Here is a 14858-nt window from a genome sequence, read left to right as displayed (position 1 = left end):
GCTAATCTAATTGTTAAATTGACAGATTCGCGCTTACTTAATGTGGTATTTTTTCCTGTAATTTTTAAACATTATTTGTAGAGATGTCATACTCGAAAGGCATTGTGGGTATGTAAATTTAAACCCGCCCACAGATATTACCGCCCTCTACTGTCCTCCTTGGTAAATAGGACGTCTAAACAAGTTCTGTTGATGGTTCAATATTACTTGAGTTATAAACATAAAACAAAAATATTGCTTTACCCACCATTTTCTTAACCCATTAAAAAAACAATAATGCAAAACAACCAATTCGTACATTATTCCTTGGAACAATCAGGCAAATAAATCACTGAATATGAACTTCACTATCATGATCACACGCCGTCTACGTCTGAGGGCGTGCTGTTCACAGCCAATGACAGCTACCGGGGCGGAGCTCCACAACCCACGTTTATATAAACTCAAACCTAGCATCACTTCTCGCTGTCTCTTCAACTGAACGGTATCCTTTGCTGTATACTAAAGTCAGTAATCAAGTCAGGACTTCTGCAATCATGACTGGCAGGAAGTTTTTCGTCGGTGGCAACTGGAAAATGAACGGCGACAAAAAGAGCATCGAAGAGCTCGCCAAAACATTGAATAGCGCCAAACTGAACCCAGACACCGGTGCGTATATCATATAGCTTGCTCTTCCCTAGCACTGCAAACCCAGGCCTTTTGGGGTAACGTTAGCTGCATTGACCCTGAGATGACATTAGTTAAAAAGGAGGACTTTTGACAGATAGTCAATGCCCGTTCACGATTAAACATATAGCTAACTCATCGTATGTTCTCGTAACCGGATGTAGTTATATAATAACTTAGCTGTGAAGAATAATGCTCTTTACAGATGCTAGCTATTTCGGTTGGAGTGACATACACTCAATCACTTCAGTATCCAGGATAACTTGCATCCTAACATTGGTGTCTTGTTATAAATTAAAGTGCAAAAAATGACAATCTGCTTATTATAACCTTACAGACCAGCTTTGATGTCGTTGTCATGTTTTGTGAATGATGTAAATCCTACGTCGTGATTGAAGGGTTAAAGCTTTGAATGGGTGTGTGATTTGCAGCACGTAGCCTCCTCGCGTCCGCGTGCATGTTCAGGCCCTGTCAAATGTAAGCGTGACTGCGGTGATGATTTTATGCGCAACGCGGGAAAACAAATAATTCATTTCAGATTTGTCAACACCAAAACTGGACTTTGAATCGGTAAAGTCGTACCGTTTCTACCGCGCCAGTTTCATTGATGGTTTTATTCACGGACTGAAACACGAAGCGTACAGTAAACAGCTCATATATAACTGTAGACTACAGACAGTCTCATACGTGCGTTATAGTTTATAAGTAACCATGGCCTCTGTAGTATGCAGTCACATCAGTAACCTTTTCTCTTGCACACTTTGACCTTTGTGAAGAGGATCCAGTTGCCAAAGATGAGTGACCTTTACACTAGAGTGGCGAACCGTGTTTAATTTAGTCTGACCCAAGATTATTTTACAGTATAAATGCCACCTCATATAAATGCCCATAAAGATCAGCATTTAAATGTAAAACCATTCATATTCAATTTAGTATTCAACATTGCGTTCAACAGTTAATTTTTAAGATAGATTAAAATGGGTGATTTTCTGAGTCATAGCTGTGCTCATCTTTTCTTTTTCATTTTGCAGAGGTTGTGTGTGGTGCCCCAACCATCTACCTCGACTTTGCCAGGTCCAAGCTGGACCCCAAGATTGATGTGGCCGCACAGAACTGCTACAAGGTGGCAAAGGGTGCCTTCACTGGAGAGATCAGGTATAAGGCAAAAATCCCAAAGACACTTCATCCATGATGAAGATAAAATAATCAGTGTCACAATATTTATCTGGGATCTGTTTTTTCTTTTAGCCCTGCGATGATCAAGGACTGTGGAGTAAAATGGGTGATTCTGGGACACTCCGAGAGACGCCATGTGTTTGGAGAGAGTGATGAGGTAACTCATTGCCTTATGCATTCAATTTAAGTGTATTCATGGCAGCCAATGTGTAGTCAATGAAAATGGTACACTAAAATTCCTGAATGTGAGTTTTACTGCCACCTAGAGTCCACATAAAGATATGTCAGCCATAACGATGTATGAATCAAATATAAGTGAAGTAGATACTTACAGGAATCAAATCATACTTTTTAAATGGCTCTTTTTAATATACAGTCCTGGCGTTGCAGATCTATAATATTTTTATATATGTATGCAGCGTCAAATGGTTAACCACATAATTTCATATGCACCTTATTAAACTACAAATCAGCATTGTTTTAATACTTTCTTTACAAAACAGAATGTGGGCTTCCTTTTAAAGGAAACCTTCTGGACAAATACTAAAAGAGCAAATTTCCAATTAACCGTGTGATTTGTGAACTGCTCTCTTCACTTTCAATGGGCACCACAGTGATGGTTACCCAGTCTTGCATAAGCAATAGAAACACTATGCAAATCACACTCCACTAAGCTATCACACTTTATTTACTACAAAACTAGCCTTAAACACAATAAATACAATTGTCTTGATTATATTACATCACTATTATCACTAATACCAATCTTGATGATATTGTTGCCACTTTTGCTAATGTTTGTTGTTCCTGACAGCTGATTGGACAGAAGGTGGCTCACGCTCTTGAGAATGGCTTGGGTGTGATTGCCTGCATCGGGGAGAAGCTGGATGAGAGGGAGGCTGGAATCACTGAGAAAGTTGTTTTTGAACAGACCAAGTTCATCGCAGATATCTTTTAATTAAGTATTTAAAGAAATACTGTATCCTAAACTATAATTTGTGATTTTTAAAGATTGTGTATTTGAAGTCTGCATCTTTATTTCTTTTAGATAATGTTAAAGACTGGAGCAAAGTGGTTCTTGCTTATGAGCCGGTCTGGGCCATCGGCACTGGAAAAACTGCATCACCCCAACAGGTAAAGGTTTCAGCACAAGCATTTAGATTATAACTTCCCAGAGGATTCATGAAAATGTTCACTCGTCATGTACAGTGAAGGTAAATCCATTTTTTACTCCTCTATAGGCTCAGGAGGTGCACGAGAAGCTTAGGCAGTGGGTGAAGACCAATGTTTCAGAGGCTGTTGCCAACTCTGTCAGGATCATCTATGGAGGTCAGTAATCACTCATCATTTACTGTCAATCTTTTGTATGCACCATGCATTATGGGTTTCCTAAAAGAATCTTTCATCCAGTACTCCTACTAGCAATGCTGATTGTAGGCATACTGATGGAAGAAACTAAGCTTTGAATCAATTGGACCAATTGCTTCGTAAATTGATTCAGTTTTTCGAAGCGTTCGAAACACCATACACATTGGCGACACCTGCAGGTCGAAATAGTGTAAAAGCAGCAAGATCTGTCCAAACATTTGACACTTTTTACAAAATAATAGCAAGATTGTTCTAAAAATATGTTTTTAAGATAAAAATTGTTTTAATTTAATTAAGACATAATTGAAAGTGTATTCTGTGTTTTTAGTTTTATTTATGGCAAACAAATCATTAAAACGAACTCCATTTTTAATTATGCACATTTTTGTAATTAAATCTCTCTATAAACAAAAAGTAGATAAAATGTAGGTAATGTTTTATAAACTTTTACAATAAAACTGACCTGAGTTCACCTACACTAGTCATTTGTGATCAACTCCCCCTAGTGGTGAATCTTCGGATTTTCGAAACAGTTATAACATAATGAAGCCTCGTTTCCTAAAATCACGTGACTTTGGCCAGTTTGGCTCCAAACCAATGATTTGAATCAAAATATTTGTAAATGTTTCAAAGCTTCATTAAGTGTGCTTCAAAATTACCCATTACTTTGTAGGAAAATACATTTAACAATGCATGCTATTAAATACTTTAACATTCCTAATATAGATGTAGATTTCTGATTTTAACAACATTAAGGGGGTTTCCTTTTAAAGGAAACCTGCTTGACAAATACTAAAAGAGTGAATTTCTGACTCACTGTTGTTAAGTGAGGGTGTCCTATGAGTTTCACTGGGTATCTCATTAAGGGTGACTACAAATAATCAACCATTGTATATAAAATGAAAGGGAATGTGGGTATGCAAATGTAAACATAACTACACAACCCAAATGGTGTGTGGACAAAATATTTTAGCTCTACCTCTATTCAGTTTTTAAAATATTGAAAACAGGTTAATATATTGTTTAACAAAACTAGAAACACACATTGAGCGTTTTTTAATTTTTTTATTCCATGAAACATGTAAATTTGGACTTCTCCTCAACAGTCTAAAATACTTGCTTTAAAACTATAAAAGGTACCAGGACTATCAAAACTTGTACGCTTAAAACCTATGGGGTATGTTTTAAGCTTTAACATGCCCACAAAAAACTCATCATTCTGTGATCAAAGTGCTATGTGAATGGAATAAACATGAGTAAAACAAATCTACGTAAACTTCTTGAAATCCCTCAAAGCTTAAGAATATCTCCTCATTAATGAAAAAAACATGCTTGAAATATATTCTTCAAGCTCAAAGTTTTAACAATTCTTTCATTTTCACAATCATAAATGGGCTTCCTTTTAAAGGAAACCTACTAGACAAATACTAAAAGAGCAAATTTCCACCAAGCTGTTGTTAAGTAAGGGTCTCCTATGATTCTTAGTGGGTATCTCATTCAGGGTGACTGAAACAATCAACCATTATGCTATAAAGTGAAAGGCATTATGAGTATGCAAATAAGGAGCTCAGATGCAAAAGCTACTAAACGCAACCTCTGACAAAAATGAGATAATGATACATCTTTTCTCAACATGTATTTACTTTTGCTTAAAATCTGCTTAATCCCAACCTCAGGCCATTGAGAAATATTGCTTTGTTGGCAGAATCCCTTAAAATGTCAGAAGCACTTGGAGGGTTTTGCATTTGAACTCTTCAAATGTAAACACACCTACTTGCACCCAAATTATCCGTAAAACATTTTAGCTCTGCCTCTACTCAACACTTAAGAATGAATTTTGGGATATAGGCTACAAAGAATTGACCGGTTAATCTGCATGTAATGTCTTGTGTCAAAGAGCTAAATGATATATCATTGCGATGAAGTGCATCCTCACTACGGCGTGCCCCTTATGGCATAGTTTCTGCTTTTCTGTAAATGTTACGGCAATATTACTAGATCCCTTTAAAGAACATTTATAGGACGCATTTTTTGTTCACACCAGACGGCTCTCTGCCAATTTTACAGAAAATATCTAAGATCAAAGTGCTGTCTATATTGGGGTTAAACATTAGTAGAACTTAACCACTTCTGCTTTATGAAAATCTGAGAATTAATAGAAACATTCCCACAACAGTGCCCTGTAGAGATCTGCTATAATATCAGTAAATCAAAACTTTTTATTAAAGGAGCGGTGAATCAAAAACTCAATTTTAACTTGATAATTTGTTATATAAGAGGTCATCATACTTAAATGAACATCCTGCAAGTTTCAGAACTGAAAACGTCCGTGCTACTGAAATATAACCGTCTTTGGCACCAAGCCAGCTAAAAACTCCAGTCTAAAATTCGGAAATCTATGACGTCAAAGTAGAATTGAAACACCTCCCCATAACCAAAAGGACAAGTCTACTTTTGTAGCCCCGCCCACAGCTTCGCGTGACACGTGTGTCTCAGTAAGTAAACATGTCTTTAAAGATTGACAAATTTAACCAAAATGACTTTTTAAATACATTTTTTCTGAGAGACTTTTATTTTGACGCGGTGATCTGTTATGATACCATGGAAACGCTTTTTCGGTTTTGAAAGAACCGCGTGGGAACAACCATGGGAACAACACAGAAGCTAAATACTTCAATTCGGAGGCTTGGAACTTAACATTAGCAATATGCTTGGATAAAGTTTGCTTTTGAAGAAGTTCCAGCTCGTGTGGGGAGCGTTTGTTAACGTTGTGGACATGGATTCATTTGTAAAGAAGTCGATGCTGGATTTGCAGAGAGACTCAGTCAGAAGCACCACTTATATTGGATCTGACAACAATGACACAGCAGTATAATTCACAGTAAGACATTTTACTTTATTTAAGTTACTGCGTTTCACTATTGCTTTGTTAAAAGAGATTGCTTGATGTGTCCTGTTGTAACATCCGTGTCTAAATACGTTTGTTGACTGTTTTAATTTACTAAAAACATTAAACGATTAATAAAGGTACAACACTTAACAATACGACTGTAATTTAAAGGTAGAAATATACAAAGTTAGTTATAAGGAAGGATTTATCAACCGCAGTTTAGATTCGGATGCACGCTTACTGTGTTTTATACGGTAATTTAGGCAAGTTGCGTTTGAAAGGTCAAACACTCAACAAAGCTTATTTTTTATCATATAACTGTGGTATTTAACATTACGTGAATGTAAAAGCAACCTCACAAGCACAATAGAAATATACAAAGTTATTGATAAGGATTTATTAGCCGCAGTTTAGATTCGGATGCACGCTTACTGTGTTTTATACGGTAATTTAGTCACGTCGAGTTTTGTTTCTACTTTAATATACGTATTGTCATTTATGTGTATCATGTTTAGCACCCAGAATCTTTTGTGTTCGGCTGCTATTTTTATCACATTAATGTTTTTAAAACATTTCCCTACATGTAATGACGGGGAATGAAGCTGTCCAATCATAGCAGTGGGTGTTTACGTTCAGGTCTTCAATGCGGCCCGCCCCTTCAAACGAACCATTTCTCAAGACAGCCACTAATCCATGTTACAAAATAGCGTATTACTTATTGCTTTTGATGTTTTTGAATGTAAAAACAACGCGAAATGCATAAGTAGACATCAATCAACGTCATAAAGCAATAAAATCGACCAATTCACGGCCCCTTTAAATCTTACATTTGACAAGCTAAAGGGGCTTTCTTTTAAAGGAAACCTACTGGACAAATACTAAAAGAGCAAATTTCCAACTAGCTGTAGTTAAGTGAGAGTCTCCTATGATTTCCAGTGGGTATCTCATTTAGGGTGACTGAAACAACCAACCATTACTATAAAGTAAAAGGCGTTAATATGTGTATGCAAATGTGACCACACTTACTTACACAACCTAAATTGTTCCTGGACAAAAATATTTTATTTCTACCTCTATTCAAGACTTAAAGATATTGAAAACAGGTTGTTTTAACACAGAACAACAAATAGACATTACACTATATATTGATTGATCAAATAAATCTGCACTGTCTTGAAAATAACTTTTTTTTAAACCAAAAAGTGGGCTTCCTTTTAAAGGAAACCTGCTGGACAAATACCAATAGTAAATAATAATTTCTAATAATCTGTTGTGGAATTAATGTTGTCTATTTTTTTAGTGGGAAACTCATTCTTGGTGACTGCAAATACTGTCAGTGCTATATGGTTATGCAAATTTAAACACGTCTACTCATACAATCCACATGAACTGGGTCCCAGTTTAGAGGCTGTGTCCTTTAGAGGCCAGAAACTTAAAGGGGACATATTATGAGATTTTTTTTAAGATGTAAACTAAGTCTAAAATAGGTCTGAGCAAAAGTGTGCCATTTTGGGTGTGTCATTTAAAATGCAAATGAGCGGATGAAGTGCAACCACTGATCACAATGATGGTGGTTTGTTGCAATTGAAACTCAATTGTGCTGTCAAATATTTTATCTCTCTCTTTCTCTCCATACTAAATGGTTGTGCTGTGGTTGGAAAGTGCAGATAAAGGGGGCAGTATTACCTTATTCTGACATCACAATAAGGGCCAAATTACAATGACCTATTTTTTCACATGCTTGCAGAAAATGGTTTACCAAAACTAAGTTATTGGGTTGATCTTTTTAACATTTTCTAGGTTGATAGAAGCACTGGGGACACAATTATAGCACTTAAACATGTAAAAAGTCAGATTTTCATAATATGTCCCCTTTAAAGAGCTGAATGATAATTTATTGCCCCTTATGGCATAGTTTCTGCCTTTTTGTTTACACAGTAAGCGTTCTGTAAATGTTACGGCAATGTTACTAGATCCCCTTTAAAGGAGCAACATTTATGGGAAGCCTTTTGTGTTCACACCAGACCACTCTCTGCAAATTTTACAGAACATTTCTGAGATTAAAGTGCTGTTTATATTAGGATTACCTACTTACACTTTGTGAAAACCTGAGAATTAATAAAAACATTCTCACAACAATACCCTATAGATATATATACTATAAGATCATCAAAGCAAGAATTTTATTAAATCTTTCATTTGACATTTTAGGGGGGCTTCCATTTAAAGGAAACCTACTGGACAAATACTAAAAGAGCAAATTTCCAACTAGCTTTAGTTAAGTGAGGGTCTCCTATGATTTCCAGTGGGTATCTCATTTAGGGTGACTGAAACAACCAACCATTATGCTATAAAGTGAAAGGCTTTAATATGTGTATGCAAATTTGACCACACTTACATACACAACCTAAATTGTTCCTGGACAAAAATATTTTATTTCTACCTCTATTCAACACTTAAAGATATTGAAAACAGGTTGTTTTAACACAGTAAAACAAATAAACATTGCACTATATATTGATTGATAAAATAGATCTGCAATGTCTTGAAAATATTTTTTTTAAACCAAAAAGTGGGCTTCCTTTAAAAGAAAACCCGCTGGACAAATACCAATAATAAATAGTAAATTTCTAATAATCTGTTGTGGAATGAATGTTGTCTATTTTTTTAGTGGGAAACTCATTCTTGAAGACTGCAGATACTACCCATTATATAAACACATTAGGGTATGGTTATGCAAATTTAAACACGTCTACTCATACAATCCACATGAACTGGGTCCCAGTTTACAGGCTGGGTTCTTTAGAGGCCAGAAACTTAAATGTTGTCACCTGTGCCAATGAATCTTGGGATATAAGCCGGTTAATCTGCATTTAATGTCTTGTGTCAAAGAGCTAAATGATAATTAAGTGCATCCTCACCACGGCTTGCCCCTTATGGCAAAGTTTCTGCTTTTTTTACACAGGAAGCGTTCTGTAAATGTTACGGCAATGTTACTAGATCCCTTTAAAGAACATTTATAGGACGCATTTTGTGTTCACACGAGACGTCTTTCTGCCAATTTTACAGAAAATGTCTGAGATCAAAGTGCTGTTTATATTGGGGTTAAACATTGGTAGAAGGTACCTACTTACACTTCATGAAAATCTGAGAAATAACAAAAATATCCCCACAACAGTACCCTGTAGAGATCTGCTATAAGATTAGTAAATCAAAACTTTATATTAAATCTTTCATTTGACAATCAAAAGGGGCTTCCTTTTAAAGGAAACCTACTGGACAAATACTAAAAGAGCAAATTTCCGTTTAGGTGTAGTTAAGTGAGGGTCTCCTATGATTTCCAGTGGGTATCTCATTTAGGGTGACTGAAACTACCAACCATTACGCTATAAAGTGTAAGGCGTTAATATGTGTATGCAAATGTGACCACACTTACTTGCACAACCTAAATTGTTCCTGGACAAAAATAGGTAGTTTTAACACAGAACAACAAATAGACATTAGACTACATATTGATTGATAAAATAAATCTGCACTGTCTTAAAAATATCTTTTTTTAAACCAAAAAGTGGGCTTCCTTTTAAAGGAAACCTGCTGGACAAATACCAATAGAAAATAGTACATTTCTAATAATCGGTTGTGGAATGAATGTTGTCTATTTTTTTAGTGGGAAACTCATTCTTGGTGACTGCAGATACTGTCAGTGCTATATGGTTATGCAAATTTAAACACGTCTACTCATACAATCCACATGAACTGGGTCCCAGTTTAGAGGCTGTGTCCTTTAGAGGCCGGAAACTTAAATGTTGTCACCTGTGCCCAATGAATCTTGGGATATAAGATACAAAGCCGGTTAATCTGCATTTAATGTCTTGTGTTAAAGAGCTGAATGATAATTTATTGCCCCTTATGGCATAGTTTCTGCCTTTTGTTTACACAGGAAGCGTTCTGTAAATGTTACGGCAATGCTACTAGATCCCGTTTAAAGGAGCAACGTTTATGGGAAGCCTTTTGTGTTCACACCAGACCACTCTCTGCAAATTTTAGAGAACATTTCTGAGATTAAAGTGCTGTTTATATTAGGATTACCTACTTACACTTTGTGAAAACCTGAGAAATAAAAATGTGTATGCAAATGTGACCACACTTACTTACACAACCTAAATTGTTCCTGGACAAAAATATTTTATTTCTACCTCTATTCAACACTTAAAGATATTGAAAACAGGTTGTTTTAACAAGGAACAACATATAGACATTACACTATATATTGGTTGATAAAATAGATCTGCACTGTCTTGAAAAATATATTTTTTTAAAACCAAAAAGTGGGCTTCCTTTTAAAGGAAACCTGCTGGACAAATACCAATAGTAAATAATAATTTCTAATAATCTGTTGTGGAATTAATGTTGTCTATTTTTTTAGTGGGAAACTCATTCTTGGTGACTGCAGATACTGTCAGTGCTATATGGTTATGCAAATTTAAACACGTCTACTCATACAATCCACATGAACTGGGTCCCAGTTTACAGGCTGGGTCCTTTAGAGGCCAGAAACTTAAATGTTGTCACCTGTGCCCAATGAATCTTGGGATATAAGCCGGTTAATCTGCATTTAATGTTTTGTGTCAAAGAGCTAAATGATAATTAAGTGCATCCTCACTACGGCTTGCCCCTTATGGCATAGTTTCTGCTTTTTTTACACAGGAAGCGTTCTGTAAATGTTACGGCAATGTTACTAGATCCCTTTAAAGAACATTTATTGGACGCATTTTGTGTTCACACCAGACGGCTCTCCGCCAATTTTACAGAAAATATCTAAGATCAAAGTGCTGTTTATATTGGGGTTAAACATTAGTAGAAGGTACCTACTTGCGCTTCATGAAAATCTGAGAAATATTAAAAACATCCCCACAACAGTACCCTGTAGAGATCTGCTATAAGATTAGTAAATCAAAACTTTATATTAAATCTTTCATTTAACAATCAAAAGGGGCTTCCTTTTACAGAAAACCTACTGGACAAATACTAAAAGAGCAAATTTACAAGTAGCTGTAGTTAAGTGAGGGTCTACTATGATATCCAGTGGGTTTCTCATTTAGGGTGACTGAAACAACCAAGGCCTAAAAAAAATTTTTGTTTGGTTCCGGTGTTGTCTCGAAGTCTGTTCCCCCTATGTTCCCCCTATTTTTCCCTTCAGTGTAGTGTTTTTCTGGCGCCTTCATCACGTTATAGGTTTTATTATTTATATATTTAAAGTTTTAATGGCTACTGAGATGTATATGTGTGCATTTCTGTAATGTATCTGTATTGTTCTTAATGGTAAGTCAATTATTTTTACAGTATGAATCATATTATATGTATTATATTTATTTAATTATGTATGCAAACATTACATTTTTAAAACAACCAGTAAAGGAAAAAAAAAGAAAAAGACAGGCTATATTTTAAAAGAAATACCCTAATAGAAAACTGTCAAATGTATGAAATATTTAATAAATTGTATTATAAAATACATGATATTATGCCTTTTTAGTATAACCAATTCAAATCTTTAATCTTTCTAAATGTAACGTGATGAAAACGCTATAAAAGCACTACACTAAAGGGAAACATAGGGGGAACTGAGTTCGACACAACACCGGTTTCCGACCGACCCTGCCAATTTATGTGCGACCCAAATTTATTTTATGAGCTTGGGGAAGAAATAATACACATTAAATAAATACGCAAATAAAAAAAAATTTGAGGCGAACTATAATTTACCTTTTAGTACAGCACCGTTTTTGTAAAGCACGCGTCCTCCAGCAACAAACAAAGCAGCTAAACAGTCGTTAACACAATAGTTCACAGATCGTTGTTGCCACTTACAAAAGCACTGGTAAAGTGGTAATTTTTGGTGTGCATTCGAGCTGTTTCGTGCACAGCAACGTGATCTTTTGCCCCGCCGAAAGTTGTAAATTACAGACAAAAAAAGACGAGCTGAACAACGTTATGCAAGTGGGCTTTTCTCTTCCAGAGAGCACAAACCAAGGCTCATTTTTGCTGGCAGTAAGTGAATTATAATATTTGAATTTATGGTATTATGACCAGGGCTTGACATTAACACCGCCAAACGCGGGTAAGATTTCGGCCGTAAGGCGGGTCTGTTTTCTTAAAAGTTATGCGAAATGATAAACAATACGCAATGCGACACTGGGAAACTACAACTTCCATGAGCATTCTGCACCCAGAGCAACGCACAGAGATCTGTTGAGAGACGCGCACGCGATCAGCGGGGCGTTGCGGACCAAAGCGTCACCTTCCAGAGAGCGCGCGAGAGCTGATGGATTTGCGAATGCACAAGAGGACGCAGTCTGAGCGCATACACACTTCGGGAAAGATAAAACAATTGCATGGAAGTGATTGATTAGATATAAATTGCGTGCACACTCTCAGTGCAAGAGCAAAGAGAAATTCAGCGCATATCAGCGAAATCAAAAGAAACCCGCCATCGAGAGGTTCGCGCATCATTTTAATGTAACAATAATGCCCTCCCGACATTTGTCATTAAAAGTCTTAAATCACTTTTATCAGAAACCATTTAGCTTATAAAATACATCTGCATGACAGTAAAATTAATGTACATATCTTGACAGTATTTACTGCTGTTGTTAATAAATATTTAAAGTGGTTTTCGATGGGTTTTGTGTTTATCTTTTCAGTTTAGAATTAGTGTTTCTTCTACACCCCTGTTCTACTTTTAATATATTCATTCAAAGTTAATCTATTTATGCCTTACTTACTAGCATGTTTTTCATGCATCTTATATGATCTTTACTGATATACCAGCTATATACCAGCTAAATGTTGTCTTAATAATCCGTGGACATCGGTGGTTCTGCGCTGCGTGAGACAAACACGCAATATGGCCAAAGTCACCTCAAATATATCCGCTATTCAATTTAAATATTTAACAATTTCCTACCTATCCCTTGCTGCCACTGTAAAAAAAAAAAAAAAAATTCCCTACCGACCCATGACCTAAACTGACAACCAACCGGAACCAAACTTTTTTTTATGCCCAACCATTATGCTATAATGTGAAAGGCGTTAATATGTGTATGCAAATGTGACCACAAAAATATCCTGGACAAAAATATTTAATTTTTACCTCTAATCAACCTTGTTGTAGCCCAGAAAAGCAAATATTTGATTATATTAATTGATCAATTAAGTGGGTGTCCCACTCATGGTGACTGAAAGAACACCAGAGCCAATTGTAGTAAAGCATGTTAATGCCATTATGGGTATTCCAATTTGAACAAAGACCACATACATGCCTATAAGACATTTGAACATGAATATTTATGACATTACAGAAATTTGTATTTTTGTTTAAACTTTTAAATCCAACAATACTCCTAACAATAATCAAAAATCTCTCTTTACACCAAAAAAGCATATGTAACTTGTGAAAGGCATTATGGTTATGCACATTTGAGCATCCCCTTCAATGCTACGAGCGAGACGATTTCATGGACAGCTACACATTCCAACACGGTGCAAGTGTACTTTATCACTATAAGTACGAGTGAAGCTGTGCTATTAAGGTTTTAAGCAAAAAGGTTTGTTTGACTTTTTAAAAGATTTAATGACGACTCCGTCCAAAATGAGTCCCAAATATAGTCAGAAAACAGATGTGATGTGATGTGTGGTGCTATTTTATAAATAAAAGAACATATTTTTTTATACCTCTTTAACTCAAAGTTTGTTTACTGTTTCAGGGTCTGTCACTGGTGGAACCTGCAAAGAACTTGCATCTCAGAAAGATTTGGATGGCTTCCTGGTGGGCGGTGCTTCCCTGAAACCGGAGTTCATTGACATTATTAACGCAAAAGCATAAAGAACTAAACATCATAAATGTAAACTTTGCAGCTTTGGTCTGGTCTTCAACCCTTGTCTTTAGAAAGTGTTTTTGTGAATTTGTTGTCTGTTGTTATTTTTTTGCATTGTTATACTAAAGGGACAGATTGACAAAGATAACACACTTATAAAGGTTTTATTCCACATAAAGATGTGCAATCAAGTGTACTACTACTAATCCACACTATTGTAGTGGACTACAGACATGTATGAACCTTGATCGGGCTTAGAGCCCATGCCTTTACTTGAAAAATGTTTACCAACATATATGTGTGTACGGCATAAACAATCTAAAGTCAATCAACCTAAGTGTCTTTTTAATTCAAATGAAACTACTTTCCATGAATGTGGTTATCCCAATGTTTTCTTGTCCCTGAAAGAGTTTATGTATTCCCGGAGTGGCCTGTCCTGAACGAGGCACTTACTGTATGTGTTTTACCATTATATACATTAAGGATAAGCCAAAAATATTCTAATAAATGTTATAGCGGAGTAGGCCTACTTTGACTTTTTTTCCAGTTATCACGAATCTTTAAAATAAATATTAAAGGTACGTTGTGTAATTTTTAGAAGGATCTCTTGACAAAAATGCAATTCAGTAATGTATAAAGACCTAACAAAAAACTGTATCGCTTTTATTAACTTAGAATGAGCCATTTTTAAAGTGTAGGTCCCCTTATATGGAAGGCACCATTTCATGGCACGTTTCTAGTATGAAAACATATTTGTTCGTAGCTTCTTTATGCATTTTAAAAGTGAGGGGTAAGCTTTGGACTGAATGCCGAAGTATAGTCCATTTTTCTGCGAGGCAGGGGTGTAGCTAGAATTTTATTTTTGGGGGGTCCTATCTTAA

At 35.8% G+C, this 14858-nt stretch overlaps 1 protein-coding gene, 7 non-coding genes and 3 pseudogenes across 8 annotated transcripts; 1 reads left to right on the top strand and 10 right to left on the bottom strand.

The window, feature by feature from the left end:
- Positions 1 to 460: 460 nt before the first annotated feature.
- On the top strand, positions 461 to 14497 carry tpi1b (triosephosphate isomerase 1b). Its single transcript, XM_073872022.1, has 7 exons — positions 461 to 648; positions 1698 to 1821; positions 1915 to 1999; positions 2657 to 2792; positions 2894 to 2976; positions 3084 to 3171; positions 13867 to 14497. Exons 1-7 carry the CDS (start codon positions 537 to 539, stop codon positions 13983 to 13985), a joined length of 747 nt encoding a protein of 248 aa, XP_073728123.1. The 5' UTR covers positions 461 to 536; the 3' UTR covers positions 13986 to 14497.
- LOC129449412 (U7 small nuclear RNA) lies at positions 2349 to 2402 on the bottom strand. Its single transcript, XR_008646153.2, has one exon. It is a non-coding gene; the product is annotated as a U7 small nuclear RNA (small nuclear RNA).
- On the bottom strand, positions 3966 to 4021 carry LOC129449410 (U7 small nuclear RNA). The gene has a single exon (XR_008646152.2). It is a non-coding gene; the product is annotated as a U7 small nuclear RNA (small nuclear RNA).
- On the bottom strand, positions 4601 to 4654 carry LOC129449409 (U7 small nuclear RNA). The gene has a single exon (XR_008646151.2). It is a non-coding gene; the product is annotated as a U7 small nuclear RNA (small nuclear RNA).
- On the bottom strand, positions 6942 to 6995 carry LOC141367576 (U7 small nuclear RNA). The gene has a single exon (XR_012371929.1). It is a non-coding gene; the product is annotated as a U7 small nuclear RNA (small nuclear RNA).
- Positions 7303 to 7359, bottom strand: LOC141367579 (U7 small nuclear RNA; annotated as a pseudogene).
- On the bottom strand, positions 8312 to 8365 carry LOC129449407 (U7 small nuclear RNA). The gene has a single exon (XR_008646149.2). It is a non-coding gene; the product is annotated as a U7 small nuclear RNA (small nuclear RNA).
- LOC129449404 (U7 small nuclear RNA) lies at positions 9350 to 9403 on the bottom strand. Its single transcript, XR_008646146.1, has one exon. It is a non-coding gene; the product is annotated as a U7 small nuclear RNA (small nuclear RNA).
- Positions 9669 to 9726, bottom strand: LOC129449413 (U7 small nuclear RNA; annotated as a pseudogene).
- Positions 10429 to 10485, bottom strand: LOC141367577 (U7 small nuclear RNA; annotated as a pseudogene).
- Positions 11092 to 11145, bottom strand: LOC141367575 (U7 small nuclear RNA). Its single transcript, XR_012371927.1, has one exon. It is a non-coding gene; the product is annotated as a U7 small nuclear RNA (small nuclear RNA).
- Positions 14498 to 14858: the final 361 nt, after the last annotated feature.

This window comes from Misgurnus anguillicaudatus, chromosome 10 (assembly GCF_027580225.2).
Source record: "Misgurnus anguillicaudatus chromosome 10, ASM2758022v2, whole genome shotgun sequence".
Taxonomy (NCBI): Eukaryota; Metazoa; Chordata; class Actinopteri; order Cypriniformes; family Cobitidae; genus Misgurnus; species Misgurnus anguillicaudatus.
The sequence above is the reverse complement of the archived record's forward strand: the minus strand, read 5'-3'. Positions and strand labels throughout refer to the sequence as shown.

Excerpts from the sequence above, each read along its gene's own strand:
- tpi1b (XM_073872022.1), top strand. The coding sequence starts at position 537 with ATGACTGGCAGGAAGTTTTTCGTCGGTGGCAACTGGAAAATGAACGGC. Across the intron at positions 649-1,697 it reads CAAACTGAACCCAGACACCG|AGGTTGTGTGTGGTGCCCCA; the intron begins GTGCGTATATCA and ends TTCATTTTGCAG. Across the intron at positions 2,793-2,893 it reads GACCAAGTTCATCGCAGATA|ATGTTAAAGACTGGAGCAAA; the intron begins TCTTTTAATTAA and ends TTCTTTTAGATA.